Source organism: Leguminivora glycinivorella, chromosome 15 (genome assembly GCF_023078275.1).
Source record: "Leguminivora glycinivorella isolate SPB_JAAS2020 chromosome 15, LegGlyc_1.1, whole genome shotgun sequence".
NCBI lineage: Eukaryota > Metazoa > Arthropoda > Insecta > Lepidoptera > Tortricidae > Leguminivora > Leguminivora glycinivorella.
The window spans coordinates 11172588-11188292 of record NC_062985.1 but is presented as its reverse complement, the minus strand read 5'-3'; the positions used below and the strand labels follow the sequence as shown (position 1 = coordinate 11188292).

At 39.1% G+C, this 15705-nt stretch overlaps 1 protein-coding gene across 1 annotated transcript in view; it reads left to right on the top strand.

Moving 5' to 3' along the window:
• The first annotated feature begins 2310 nt into the window (after positions 1–2310).
• The window catches only part of LOC125233811 (voltage-dependent calcium channel subunit alpha-2/delta-1-like), a 40558-nt gene continuing 27163 nt past the window's right edge, over positions 2311–15705 (top strand). The window contains exons 1-12 of the mRNA XM_048139941.1: positions 2311–2501; positions 3436–3697; positions 4379–4556; positions 5031–5162; positions 5736–5926; positions 7577–7705; positions 8136–8249; positions 9019–9134; positions 9748–9877; positions 11315–11407; positions 12065–12205; positions 13331–13456. Coding sequence (XP_047995898.1) covers positions 2386–2501; positions 3436–3697; positions 4379–4556; positions 5031–5162; positions 5736–5926; positions 7577–7705; positions 8136–8249; positions 9019–9134; positions 9748–9877; positions 11315–11407; positions 12065–12205; positions 13331–13456 — 1728 coding nt within the window. The 5' untranslated portion in view covers positions 2311–2385. The remainder of the gene's footprint in view (positions 2502–3435; positions 3698–4378; positions 4557–5030; positions 5163–5735; positions 5927–7576; positions 7706–8135; positions 8250–9018; positions 9135–9747; positions 9878–11314; positions 11408–12064; positions 12206–13330; positions 13457–15705) is intronic.

Sequence of the window (15705 nt, the reverse complement as noted above, 5' to 3'; positions counted from 1 at the left end):
ATTTGGCGTAAGCACTAGTTTTTACGAAAGTGACTGCCATCTGACCTCCCAACCCGAAGGGTAAACTAAACCTTATTGGTATTAGTCCGGTTTCCTCACGATGTTTTCCTTTACCGAAAAGCGACTGGCAAATATCAAATGACCAAACGATGATGAATGGTGATGAATGTATAAACGCAATATACGGGTTTTAAATACTCGGCGAGACTATTTCAACCGGCAGTTTGGTTGCAGAACTCATTACTTTAGTCTCATTAGTCTCATTACTCATTACCTGATTTACCTATCGACTTAAGGCATGCTATATCAATGCACATGTTTAAAAGTCAAGTAAAAGAATAATTGAAATGTAATTTATTAAAAAATCATATTTAATAATTATATATAGTCCTCCATGTCGTATCCGACAACGGCGACCTTTACATTTTCCTCTGATGAGCACGTATATGGCTCGCGAATCCGAACTTGGTCTTAAATATCCGGTCGCACTGTGCGCAGTAAAGCTGGCCCTGTTCGTTGTAGGTGTATGCGTAGGACGGCTTGGGTCGAGACTTCCGTTGAAGGCGCTTTTGGTCTAGGTGTTCTAGTCGAGCTTCTTCAAAAGTAGCTACACCTTCTCTTACCTTCTTGCGCCATTCTGGTCGCCTGACCGCCAGCTCCTCCCAACGCTCAGGTGAGACATTGCAGGCTTTAAGGTGGCGCTTCAGTACGTCTTTAAATCGCAGAAACTGTCCCCCGTGGCTGCGTTTTCCATCCTTAAGTTCCGAATAGAAAACGAATTTAGGGAGTCTACAGTCATCCATGCGACAAACGTGGCCACACCATCTTAACTGGCTCTTCATTAGAGCTGCCTCCATACCGGACATATTGGCTCGTCGCAAAACCTCTGTGTTCGTCACACGATCTTGCCACTTAATCCTGAGTATGTTGCGTAAGCAACGCATGTGGAAAGTGTCAAGCTTTCTGATATCTCCTTTGTACAGGCACCAAGACTCTGAAGCGTAGGTAAGTATTGGGAGCACCATGGCCTTGTACACAGAAAGCTTGGTTTGGAGTTTAAGATCGTGCGACTTCCAAACACGTTGGTTTAATTTGCCAAATGTGGCTGCAGCTTTGGCTATGCGTGACGGAATTTCTGAGGCAAGGCGATTATCACTACGTATTTGGCTGCCCAGGTATTTGAAAGTTGTGACATCTTTCAATGCTGAATTACCCAAGACGATTTGAGCATTATCAGCGCTGGTACCTCTAACTGGTTGTCTGAGTACCTGGGTCTTGGTGACGCTTATCACCAAGCCAAATCTGTCACACGAGTTACTTAGAGATTCTATGGAGCCTTGCAGTGCATTTAAGCTGTTAGCCATCAGGCAGACATCATCGGCATAGAGGATCTCAAGAACGGAAACCTGACGAACTTTTTGTATCGCTCTGAAACGTGAAATATTAAACACCCCCATGTCCGATCTTACATTCAGGTGAATTGGTTCGATGCTTCGGCTAAGTACGTCCCTCATCAGGGACGTACTTAATAATTATACCTAGGTATCGATGTCTCACGGAAGGTTTGTTACTTTGTCATTAAAAATGTTTCAGTCCATTGTGTCAAAAATCGTCTTATTCTTTGTTTTCACCCGCAATTTTCAGAAATTATTGCTCGTACGGGGTCAGCGGACGAATTTGCGGCATGCTCCATAAGTCGTTTTGGACCGGGGTGGGGGAGATTTTCGGGTTGGCGCCAGGATGGCGGGAGCCGGCCGTCGCGCCGGGGATGCCGCGGTGCGTGTAGTACACCAGACACCGTGCGGAGCTTTACACCGTGTATAGTGTAACTAGTGCACGAGATGTGAATCTTAGGAAATATAGACCCATAATCTGGATTACAGTGAAATGAATCAATGAGTATAGGCAATCTCTGATATTGCTAACACAAAAAGTGAAAGTATAATTGTGTTAAGTATATAGCGGAAATTCTAGCGCCGCATTTACGTTTGTTTAAGTGTGAAAATAAGTGATAATTTTGATAAATAGTAATTACATATGTACATTTAATTTGATTGTAAGTATCCGTTTTGTCAAATTTCACAATTCACAAGTTACACTACAAATGATATTGATTAATAAAATAAATTGGTAGAAAAAATGAAACTACTTACAATGAAAATACCTACGTTACTCTCTCACATACCACGTACCTACCTAGTTGAAGTTTAAATGTGCATCGAACCTCAGTAATAACCAATCATGAAAATAGCTTTACTAATATTCGCAACAATAGTTCAAACCGGACTTAGTGCCAAAAATGCTAAACCAAAAACTGGCAGCGATACGCGATCGTTAGAACAAATAAAGAAAGATCTAGAAAACCACGAAGAGTATTTGTTAAGTATGAGCAGGAACAGAACCAACTCGACGCCTCTGGGAGTGAGCGATTTGGGCGAAAAGCCGTATGTTAAACCACCAACTAAGCCTGAGAAGAAGTACAAGATTATTTATCCAAATATGTGAGTACTAGCTTTTGCCCGCGGCTTCGCTCGCGTTAGAAAGAGACAATAAGTAGCCTATGTCACTCTACATCCCTTCAAGAATCTCCACATCAAAATACACGTCAAATCGTCGCTCCGTTTTGCCGTGAAAGACGGACAAACAAACACACACACACACACACTTTCCCATTTATAATATTAGTATGGATTGCAACTAGGTAAGTACTATCAGCTGTAAAAGTGCATGGAAAAATTATGAATGAATTCATTGATGAATTCGCCATGCACTTTTGCAGTTGATATTACCTTACATATACGTAATATCACTAATAACGTAGGTTGTTGCGTTGCGAATTAAAATGTCTAATATTACATTTTCATCACACCCGCACTTTAAATGTGCTATTGCACGCAGGCGGAGCGTGAGTTATAGAAAAATCGTTCTCCCAAGGGAATAATGAAATTTCTTGTACCGTACTTAACTTTTTTACATCTATTTACATATTTTTTACATTGCGAGTGTGATGAAAAACATTGTGTGTAACTCGGGGAGTATGAATATTAGGTACTAACTCGAGTCTTTAAATCGTTCCGGCAAGCCGTCGCGATTTAACTTACTCTCGTTAATGATTTTCAACTTCCTCCCTTTGTTGCACAATGTACTATTATTAAACTCTAAAGTTTTTTTTAAGTCTTCGAAATATTTTGATAGTTATCAAAAACAACGGGAGCTACTTATTAGCGAATTGCCAATGAATTACCTTAGGACCATCTTAGGACGAATGCAAAACAATATTATTATAACCAAATATCAAAATCTTTATTTCAATCTCACTCTTCTTCACTTCTCAAACATTAAATCATAGCTCTGTAGCACTATTAGCGAGGTAAGCATTAAGCAAAAATGCTATCTTAACTCAAAACCATTCTTTACATAGTTTGAATTTTGCAGCATACAGAAATGGGCCGAAAACATAGCCAAGAAGCTGCACGCCACAGAAGAGTACGTTGTCCGTCGACAAGCGCTTTTATCCCGTTTTAGAAACGTGAAGAGCGGTAAACGAGATGGCGCTGCCATCGTTGATAAAGCTGCTGGGGCCTTTGCAGACTTGCTGATGAAGAGAGCCTCCGCTGCGACAGCTATTATGAGGAAAGCTGAGCAGTTGCAGAGTCAGACTAAAGCACCAAAGGATTACCAGTTCAAGTACAGCTATGTAAGTTTATGAATGATTACTGACTCCAAACATAATCTTTAAAATTCTCGGAAGGAAGGCTTTAGTCCTATATGCCTTCCGTCTTTGATCGTCCCTTCATTATATCTGTACCTTTAGGGGCTTTAGGCACAGATTAATAATAAGTTACTAACCTTTAGGGTAGAGTTGGGCACATTCTCCCAACCCATACGTTTTTGGTACCTAAACCTCCATCTATTTATTTCCAACTATAGGCTACGTCTTCTTAGCATTAAAGGGTTTTTCTCGAGGGTTAAGATGAAAAACGTTCCGTATAACCAAAGACATATAACTCCGTATAGACAGATAAAGTCTAAGAACAAAACGTACCTCAGTACCATACAGATAAAGGTACGGTGGCCTAGATGGCATTACACCTTTGGGGTACGCTCAGCTAGATGGCGCTAATATTAATATTTGACATTTTAACACATAACTATCAAGATAAAAATATGGGTCAAATTGTCAAAACTGAGGATCAAAGTTTTAAGCTTGTGTCAAGAGATGGCGGTCTATGTACTGTGATTACACATTTTACTTCGCCAGTAACTCTCTATAATACTCTATCCTCTTTGGTATACTTAACGAAGTACTACGGCGACTTTCTATGTTATCCCGCAAGAAAAACCCTTCTTACCCCATGTTTCCTTACCTATGTCACAGAAACTGGGCGATCCAAAGCCAAAACCAAAGAAGCCAGACTCACACGACTACTACTTCGTGAAACTGCTGACGTGTCGCAGTCAAAACTACGAGGTGTTGCACGACAGCTCACACTTTGACGCCAAGATGTCTCTCAACTCTAGCAGCGTGCACGTCGCTACTGAAGTATTTGACTGCGGTAAAGTACTTATACAATGTCATATACTTAGATAGAGTGTTCGGAAAGAGAAGAGATCATGGATTGTATAGGGTCCTCCTGTCCATAATTTCAGCAACATTTTTTTCCGCACAGATAGTACGAGTCTGTTACGTCTGCGTTTTTAAAACTGGTCCAGTAACAAAAAGTCAATAGCTCACGCTGCGTGGTGATCCAAACGGAACTTACGGAAGAGTGATAAAAAGAAACAAAGGCTTATCTGGTTGAAGCGCTAGCGATTGAGGTCTGGGGTAGGCTGGCTATTCTGTGGGGTCATCTGCCTTAATTCGTGATATTTGGGATGCCCACATTTTTCGACTCGAGCTCGACACTTTCAATGCTAAGGCTTCTTTGTACTTAAGTCTTTACGTAGACAATAATCTTTAACTGTCCTCATTTATCTCCAGATTGTCATCGCGATGGTACGAAAAAAATGGCGATCATTTCTTTTTTCAGATCCAAATGTCCTCCAAGACATGCACTGGTCAGAAGCTCTAGACACAGTGTTCCGAGACAACTACCACCAAGACGCTTCACTTGGATTCCAATATTTCTGCAGTGCCAAAGGCTTTTTGAGACATTACCCGGGTAAGCATAATCCTTTTATAGTAAAGACCGAGTAAGAGTATTTTGCCTTGCCTTGATCATAATTTGGCAGGGTTGTGACAATAGTGTCAGTTTTCCAAGATTTTTAACCGCCGCTCCAAATCTCAAGGAAGGGGGTTCTCAATTAGTACTGATGATGATCAGGACGGAACTCCTCAAATATGAACGGCACACTTATAGTGACTTTGGTATTATTATAAGAACAGCATGCATTTTCATTCAGAACAGTGACATTTGGTGCAGTGGAACTGCTGCTGATGATCAGAACGGAACTCCTCAAATCTGAACGGCACACTTATAGTGAATTTGGTATTTTTATAAGAACAGCATGCATTTACGTTTAGTACAGTGACATTTGGTATTTCTTATTATACATAATCCAACATTCGCAGGTTTTTTTCATCAGAACCCCAAAAGCGGCGGTTTTTTTTTTCTTAAAAATTATTTATAATGTATAGAATCGTAGATCATGTCCAGACTTTTCTATCATAGTTCGTCGATCGTTTACTATTTTTTCGTTTTTATATTGCACTGATCTCCATCTGAAAATTTAAGCTGCATCCTGGGAATCAATGCAGAAGCTGGACTTGTCGCTGGAACAGGAAGATGACGAATACCAGGACAACAGTCCAACGGGCGTGTACGATTGCCGCCTGCGTCCGTGGTATGTGAGCGCGGGCGGCGCGCCGAGAGATATCCTTATCATGCTGGACGCGTCTGGGTCCATGTACAACTCATCGAATAAGGTACTTGTTCCAGTTGTTCCTGAATGAACAGGACAACAACAGTCCGACGGGTGGTGTACCCCTGCCGCTTGCGTCCGCGGTACCTACGAGTACGTGAGCGCCGGGGGCGCACCCAGAGACATTCTCATTTATGATGGATGCTTCAGAGAAAAGCAAGCCCCTTGTATGCAAATTTGTAGGCAAGGGGGTCTACTTTTCTCTGCAGCTGACTGTACAACTCAATCGACAAGGTACTCATCCCTGAATGAGCAGGACAACAGTCTGCATGGGTGTGTATAACTGCCGCTTGCGTCTGTGGTATGTGAGCGCGGGCGGCGTGCCACATCCTTATCATGATTAATGCTTCATGGTCCATGTATTTACTCCTCTACTAACTCCTCCAACAAGGTATACTTATCCCTGAATGTGATAAGAGGGAACAGTGAATATAAGCGTAACAGCGGCCTCGCACTTAACCAATACAAATTGAAAGAAAATTTTATCGATGTAATAGTTATTTGTTATAAATAAAAATAAAAAATAAAAATAGCCTTTATTCCCCAAAAAGTATTACAAATTATCGTATAAAGAAAGGAAATTTATATTAATTCAAGACTTAGAATATAAGTAAGCTTAAACCTAATTTTAATTGGGGATCATCCATTTCTGGACGAAGTTATTTGTTATACAAGGGGGCAAAGTTGTATTTTAACGCCGAATACATTTGCACCCGAGTGTAACACAAAACTTTTCCCCTCACTATAGCGAGGAAACTACAACCACAGAATACATAATAGTACAAGTACAGAAGGCCCACTGCTTTGATGTTCACGAAATGCCGCCTTTTAAATGCCTACAAAATTATTACAAAGAAACGAGCCGCACGTGCGCAGCGTCGGACGATAGGGTTGACTACGGATTAAAAAAAATTAATACCTATTCAATTATATTCAAGTCTTGGGTCCTTTCTAGGTATATATACAGTATTTATATTATTTTTGTTTAAGTCCCAACGTCACAAGCCTTATTGAACGTTTCCGTGGGACATAAATTACTTAATCGATAGTAGAAAGTGTAAGATTGTCCTATTTTATTCATGATGTTTATTTAACTAAGCATTATTAGACATTCCACCCGCGGATATCGCATATGAACCTTTAAAAAAACTCGCGACGTATAGTAACAATAGAAAGTGCGAACGTGCGTTCCGTGGGAATGCGAGCCACCCCTGATTAGGCCGCGAACTCGCGGCCGCCCGCATGTACTTGTAGCGCGGCGATAGAATCGCAGAGTGAGCCGCCCCTGCTACAACTTAAAAAATGCGTTTATCACTGCTTCCAGTAGTTCCACAGGTGGTAAATCATCTTAATTACTAGATTCACCTTTTTTTTGTCAATTTTAAAGCAGTTAATTTGACTTTATTCAAGGTCAAATTACTTTACCCACTAGTGGATAAAATGCGTTTTTACCCGCTGGTATTAAAGGACAAAACACGTGTTTCCGAGCTAGTGAGTGGAAAAAGTTATCGCAGTACCGACTTAAATATTACCGTTCTAGTCTGCGCAAAATACCATTGCTTTTAAAAGTCCCATTTTGTAGCATTCGTTACATGCCTACTCGTACATATAAGAAATACAACAATGCTCGTTAATATTTTTGGTTTTATTCAAGGTGATAGCCGAGCAGTTCATCTTAGCATTGCTCAGTGCCCTGACAGACGACGACCACATTAACGTGCTGAGGTTCAACATCACGGTCACACCGATCATTCCCTGCTTCGGTGAGGACGTGCTTATATCGGTAAGTATGTTAATATTTCTACTATTTTCTTTCTTTACTTTTATACTATTTACAGTCAAGCGACAATAACTCATTGCCAGACCGATAGGTATATAAGGTCTATTTACATTAGCCCGACGACGGTACGGGACGGGCGCATCGAAGCGGGACGACGCGGGACGAAGCGGCAGCTCTAAGCTGTATAAGATTTACAAGTCATTAAGAGTCTTCTAAGTCTTCTTCTCTCTACCAGGAGTTATCGACGTTTACAATGTAACTCGATAGCGTAAGCGCCACGTAAAATGTCACCCATTGTAAGGAAAAGTGACCAGCCCTACCAAATGGTTACTTAGTTACTTGAACCAAAAAAAATTACATACATTTCCCATGACGTTAGGCCATACAAGTACAAGCTCGTAGCAAGTGTTTATTGTTGAGCTCTAATTTTCAGGCGAACCATATCAATACAGCGGCCATAATGGCATCGATGAAGTACCTGCAGTTCAAGAATGAGACGGACATGGCAGTGGTAATGACGCACGCCGTCCGCACTTTACAAGAACAGGTACCACAGTTGGTTGAACAAGAGATATCTAATACATTAACTCACGCTTGTATTCCAAAAGGGGTAAGAGACATGAAACTGCTGATGTCAGCCTCAGAAATTCAGTGTTGAAAGAAAACCAAATTGTGATTTCAGTGGCAGTCTGCTATCCTCATCCCACAATTGAACCCAAATTATCCTAGAGTCGGCTTGACCGACTTTCAACTGTTTTCGGTTTTAGAATAAAATAGAATAGAATATTTTTTTCTCAAACATGCAATGAAATATTGTCTTTACGTTCCTTAAAATGGGCTGGGAAGTATCGCTTTTTGGGCGCAACAACTCGAGAGGACTGTAAAGGGATTTCATATTATTTTTCAGGCCTAGGCCTGCAAAGTAACTTTCTTTTATAAAATATTGTCCTTTAGAGCATTTTTTTTTATTTCATTGTATGTTTGAGAAAAGCACTATACATGCCTCGGCGTGAAAACGGATTCCCGGCCTCGTATCCCTATCCGGCCTCGCTCGCGCGCTCGCTCGGCCGTATATACCCACTTGGCCGGAAATCCTCATTTTCCCGGCCTCTGATGTAATGTACTATTATTCAAAAGCACACAGATAATAAACAATTTCTGGGGCAACAAGTTTTGGGGCTCGAAACCTGTAGTATCTGCAGTAAATTGTTTTAGTCATCAAAACAATCTATTTTTCAGTTCTCTTGATTATTTTATAGCTGCATCGATATCAGTATCGGTTTTGTTTTTAAACAAATTAACAATTTCTGAATCAGAGGGAGAAACCGGGACGTCGTCGGCCCTGCCAGCAGGCGATCGTGCTTATCACAGACACCTTGAACGAGAATATGACGGAACTTATCCAACTATTGGACCCTGATGGATTGATAAGGTAATTTTTCTGTTACTCGTCAGCTCAGTCGTCAGGGATGTCGAAGACAGTGTAAATATTTATTCCCGACCATACTCGTAATGTTCAGTTTGGATTGAGGAACCACGGAACGAGGCAATTCGGCAACAAGGGCATTGTGTTGGTTAAAGCTAAAGTTGGTGTCGGTTTAATTTTTACAACGGGTTTATATTGTAGCTCTTGTATAAAACCAGTTTCCAATGAATTCCCAATGATTATGCGTTTGGGTTTATGGCATTTTGCGTTCTAGACCATTCACGAAGTAGACTAAAAACGATTACGACCATTTATGAACTTTGTCATTTTTTTAGATTTATATTGATTGGGATATAGACCGTGATTACCTTTTTGATTTTTGTCGAGCTCCCGATATTTCGACGCAGTTGCATGCATCATGATCACGAAATAAGTGACGGAGGATGTCAAAGTTGCGTAGACAGCGCGCGATCTACCCTCCTTCGCGACAAAAATCAGAAAGGTAATCACGGTCTATATCCCGGTCAATATAAGTCTAATGAAAATAACTGTAAATCATTCAAAACTCTTTTTTTCCTTTTGCTTTCTAGACATTGTGATACTAACCTCCTGTTTTCAGATTGTATGTGATCTGGTTGCACGACCCGTTTGGGGTGAGAGATAGCACCCGTGACTACAGCCTCCATCTTAGCTGCTCACGAGACGGCTACTTCGCTGAGCTCACCACACACGCAGATGTCACTGAACAGGTTATGTATCTTATTTGGTAATATATATTCACATTCATTTATTTCATAACTTTGTAGTCTGGTGGACGTTCAGTAAAAATCAATCAAGGCATGCAGAAACATGCCTAGAATGCATGACCAGACCAGACTGAAGCAAGAGAACTAAGTAGAAACTTAGCCAAAGTACGTTGCTTCAGTCTGATTATACACCGGATTCAATTTCAATATCATTTATTTCACATTTATATGTGAAAGTGTGTGTGTGTGAGGGTGTGTGAATTTGTGTGTGAAGTTTACAGACTTTACAGTGTAATACAGCCAAAACACTTATATGGTAACACACATCATATTAATAAACACTAAACAGGATGTTAGCATTTAGATTTGCTGTGTATTGTGTGTGATTTGAAATAAATCCATACCTATCGAAAAACTTAGCAATGTATATAAATACTTTTGCTTGCAAATCGTTATTTCCCGTTTGAAATTTTCAATTCACTATGTTTTTAGGGTTCCGTAGTCAACTAGGAACCCTTATAGTTTCGCCATGTCTGTCTGTCCGTCCGTCCGTCCGTCCATCCTCAGTAACCGTTAGCACTAGAAAGCTGAAATTTGGTACCAATATGTATATCAATCAGGCCAACAAAGTACAAAAATAAGAAATGGAAAAAAATGTTTTATTAGGGTACCCCCCCTACATGTTAAGTGGGGGCTGATATTTTTTTTCATTCCAACCCCAACGTGTGATATATTTTTGGATAGGTATTTAAAAATTAATAAGGGTTTACTAAAATCGTTTTTTGATAATATTAATATTTTCGGAAATAATCGCTCCTAAAGGAAAAAAAAGTGCGTCCCCCCCCCTCTAATTTTTGAACCATATGTTTAAAAAATATGAAAAAAATCACAAAAGTAGAACTTTATAAAGACTTTCTAGGAAAATTGTTTTTCAACTTGATAGGTTCAGTAGTTTTTGAGAAAAATACGGAAAACTACGGAACCCTACACAGAGCGTGGCCCGACACGCTCTTGGCCGGTTTTTTTTAAATATTTCTGCAACTTAGCGTACACCCATCTTAAAGGCCGGCAACGCACCTCCAACACCTCTGGTGTTTCGGGTGTCCATGGGCGGCGGTGATCGCTTACCATCAGGCGACCTGTCTGCTCGTTTGCCTCCTATCCCATAAAAAAAAAAAACTTGCATATCCATGATCGTTAGCAGCCGGGCTTTTTAGACCGACTCCTTTACTGACAATTAAAGAAGAAGAAAGAAAGAAACCGGTAGTCCGATTTAATTTTTTTTTAAAGGAGCTACCTCCTAGCTGGTCCCATATTAATCAGGTGATATTCTGATGATGATGGAATTCGTGAAGAGTTGAAGGAACTTCTTCATTTTTAAAGGCACATCTATGGTGATTTTGGTGTTTTCTTAAGCAACTCCAGCAGTTCGTTTTGCAGGTTTTGCGCCTTCTTCGAGTGCTAGAGCGCCCTCTAGTGGCCCAGAGGAAAGAACGCCTCACGGTTTTCAGCGACGTCTACGCGCATGTCGAGGTACTTGAAGGTACTCTATATATGCTCATAAGCATGCTAGTTATTTACCAGCCAACCAGCATGCCTTTATGAGATCACCCTGTAATTTTTCATCGATACATACTCGATATCATCGATACATCGATACATACTTGCATACCTAACCTAACCGCTCAAGCAGCAAGCTATTGAAAATTACATATAGTTTAATTGTAGGTACATATTTTCTTCCCAGATATGTTCATAACCGGAGTTATAGAATAAAACTTTTTTTATTTACCGAATCGTCTCTAAGAAGACCAAAGCTCGCAAAGCTCTCGAAAAGTTTGTACAAAAATTAAAGAAAAAGTTAAATTTGTTTTTTTTATTCCTTTTTTGTCACCAAGATTTATTTCATGAATTGAGATTTTAGTAAGTTTTACTTGGTCATTAAGGTTCTCTAGTATCTATATTTTCTTAATTATAACAATTATCCTGTATATATCTTACGAAAGTCGACTTACATCACTAAATGTTGGTAACCAAATAGGATCAATTAAAATTTGCTATGTACAAACTTTTTGAGAACTGCCTGATGTAGGTAATACCTACTCTTTACTCAGAGAAGACTGATGGCTAATAATCACAAAAACGTAAAATCAGTTGATATTAAACTGTTTGAATTCCCCTTGTTCCAAGGATCCAAGGCGCAGTGAAGTCCACTGGATAGAGAAAGAAAACGTAGAACAGAGAGACCGCTACTTCGCGCTACGGCGCGACAAGAAGAAGCTACTCGACCCGGCGCAGCTTATGAAGGATTACATGCATTCAGTTAGACTAGTATGTACCTATTTTAAATAATCGATGGAATCAGGCCCCGTAATCGAATGGCATTTCTACGACGCGAAACGAAACGCCGCGAAAGGTAGTCTGGCTCTGTTGCGCCAATCTACGAGCGTTTCGTTTCGTGAGCGTTTGTGCCATTCGGCTATTACGCACGCTGGGGTTACTTTGCGAAAATTCATGTAATGAAAATTCATGTGTTATAATAGCACAATATTTCTTGCGTTTTGAGGATGCCTCGCAGAGAAGCGAAACACGTGTCGAATTTTAAATTTTTGGTGGTGGTTTGTTATAGTTATTTGCGTATCTATTATTTGTTTGCGGTGGGAGGGGAGGATAAGGGCGCAAGTAGACAGAGCCGTCTCGGTGCCGCGTCATTTTGTGATATACTTACTCACTTGGCTGGCGCGATAACCCAAAATGAGTTTTGGCCTCCAACACAAGAGCACGACACTTTGCTCGGTCTTGAGCGGTATCGCGCCAGCTTTCGCCGACGCCGAGCTCACGGAGGTCAGCCTCCACTCTATCCGCCCAACGATATTTTGGGAGACCAGCAGGACGGCGTCCATTCGGTCTTCCCAAGTAGGCTCTTTTGACTGCCCGATCTTCACTCATCCTTTCAAGGTGACCTAGCCAACGGAGACGACGCGCTTTGGTTTCACCTATTATGTTTGGCTTGGCTACTAGTTCTTCAATTTCGGCATTCTTTCGGATCCTCCAACTGCCATCGTCTGTCATTTTGTGATATGCCACTTTGTTATTTGTTCAATGGAAGTAGATGTTGCTACAGTTTCCATAGACCTATATGATGGAAAATATTGCTGTCTATGGTTGAGGTCTTGGTGGCTTAGATGGCATAGCGCAGGAGTATCAATCCAGAGGCAGTGAGTTCAAGTCAGTAATTTTCCACATTTAAATTTAATTATATTTTATTTATTTTTATTTATTTAACCTTTATTGCACAACATAAAGTACAAATGGCGAGAATGCCGTAATACCTTAAGGCATTCTCTACCAGTCAACCATTGGACTAAACAGAAACTTACAATTGGTGCGGAAAATAAAACAGAAATTTAAATTATATGTAAGTTCTGTACTGAAATAAGATTTTTTTCATTTTAGGATCAATATGGACAATACTACGAATCAATGTACGGGCATGGATATAGTATGGACAATACTATCGATGTAGACTATCGCTTGCAAATAAGCGTCTCTGTGCCTGTATTTGAAAACACGATGTCGGAGGTAAGGGCCACCAATTAATATTATAAGTCGTCCCATTAATGCAAATACCGACTAAGTGACTTTTTGACGAAATCGAGTTTTTAGCACCTATAGAATAAGGTTTTCAAAGGCTACAATATGTTAAAACCCATGTATTGATACGACGCTGCATTCAAAAGATAGCTTTCGCATAAAGTTACTTAATAGTCAATTTGTTGCATTATAAACTGCCAGAATGTGACATGAATATTTAATATAAACTTTTATGCTTTATCCGCCAAGTAGAACCTTTTAATGGTGTATAGTGTTTTTTTGCATTTAAACATTTTGTTAAAGTAGCCATCTTATGTTCTACAAAAAAGTTTAATGTGTACATATTTGATTTTTGCAAATAAAACTATCAACAAAATTCTTTATTTTAAGTCAGGCTAAATACACCAAATGTCTTTAAGATGTTTTTCCAGAAGATGTTTGTTTACAAACATCAGCAATGTCATTCTACCAAAAAGTTGTATAGGGACTATAATTGGTTTTGCATGTGATGTGACGAAGGAAAGGATAACGGTATATTACTGCAAATACCGACTATGTGTAAATAGGCGATTTTGAGATAATGCGGTTTTAAAGTTTGAAGGCACGTTTTATATAAAAACATGAAGAAATGTACGTTATGTGTATGGCATTTTAAAACCTATATGTGACAATCCATCACAGAAAGGCCCTTATGGCAGGTATTGAGTTAGGCACAGATCCTAAATCTGCATTAAATAAGCTATCTAATACAAAAAAAATCATGGCCCTAGGCCACGTACTTTTTTTTTAAAAAATCATCAAGCATACACATGATAAGTATTGCACTTTTGAGAAAACGTGAAAAGAAGTTTGAAACTCACTTTAAGGGTGTTCCCATTGGAAGTTACATAGATGACGATTGATTGTGTATCTCAAGGTACATTTCTTTGAGAATCAGTTGTGATTGTGTTTCATCGACTTCCAGATCATGAAAAATCGAGCTTTGATTAGGGCAAGTCGCTTATAAGAAAAAATTAGGAAAACATATTTTTTTGGCTTTTCTTCTAATATGTTGCTATCTGAACTATAGTACATAGTTATATATGTTTCAACTTACATTTAAGGACAGAAATAAAATCCCATGGTTCATTAAATATGTATATTTTAATCAGAATATCACAATTAGAATATTTAACATCTGCTCCTATAATAATAATAATTTTCGTATAGAGACTTCTAAATTATATTTAATCAGTCTACACATTTATAACTAAAGTGTCAGAATTATTCTGCATGTCTTATTTTTTTATTTATAAATTTTTAAAGTTACATAAAAATCACAAATTATTGACTCCCATACATTTGGGAAAAGGGCCCTTATGACCATCACAGATAAAAATTACTCATTGCTAATGTATTTTATTATTTTAGTTACTTATCTTGTATTATAACAGAATACCAAAGAAAAAATGTTATATGAAGTAAACTTAAAATCTTGATCATTAATCAGTAATTCTCATAAAACGTTTATTATAATTATTAATTCACACAGTACCTACCAGATCGATTTGTAATTCTTAATATTTGTTTTTTAATTATTTAAGACACTTAGTATATCGGAAGAAAACACATCTTACCACCGATAATGTCACCAATAAGGGACCATTCATAAACTACGGTCCGTTCGCCGCGTGAAGAGCGCGGCGTGCGAAGTGTCGCGAGTAAGAGAGAGACAGTGGTAACGGCGGCATTAGTCAAAGGAAGAACATCTTCGCTTTGACACGCCGCCGAGTGAGGTTTGAAGTCAGATTGCACTTAGTAGCTACTCACGAGTAAGATTTTTATTTTAAAGTGACGACTAGGTACCTAAATCGGGTAATTTTTAAATTAGGTATCAAAGTACTTCATTGAATCGTACCTATATAACATACACTAACTTATAAACAAAAGTTGTAAGTAATTACAACATTTTTTAACAACAGTTTTCATATTTTCGAACGCGCTCTGGCATAAGGGCCCTTTTCTACTAAACTTTGAGCTGAATTTTAATATAGAAATACTTAACGTACACTACTGAAACCAAGCTACAATTGCACGTCTATTCGTATATTTTACTATTTTGCATAAATTCAAAAATCGATAATTTCGAACGATTTTACAAAAACGTCGATATCTCCGTAACTAGAAACCGCCATAAGGGCCCTTTTCTTATGGATTGTCACATATTTTTATGTTTACTACTTTGTCGTATATATATT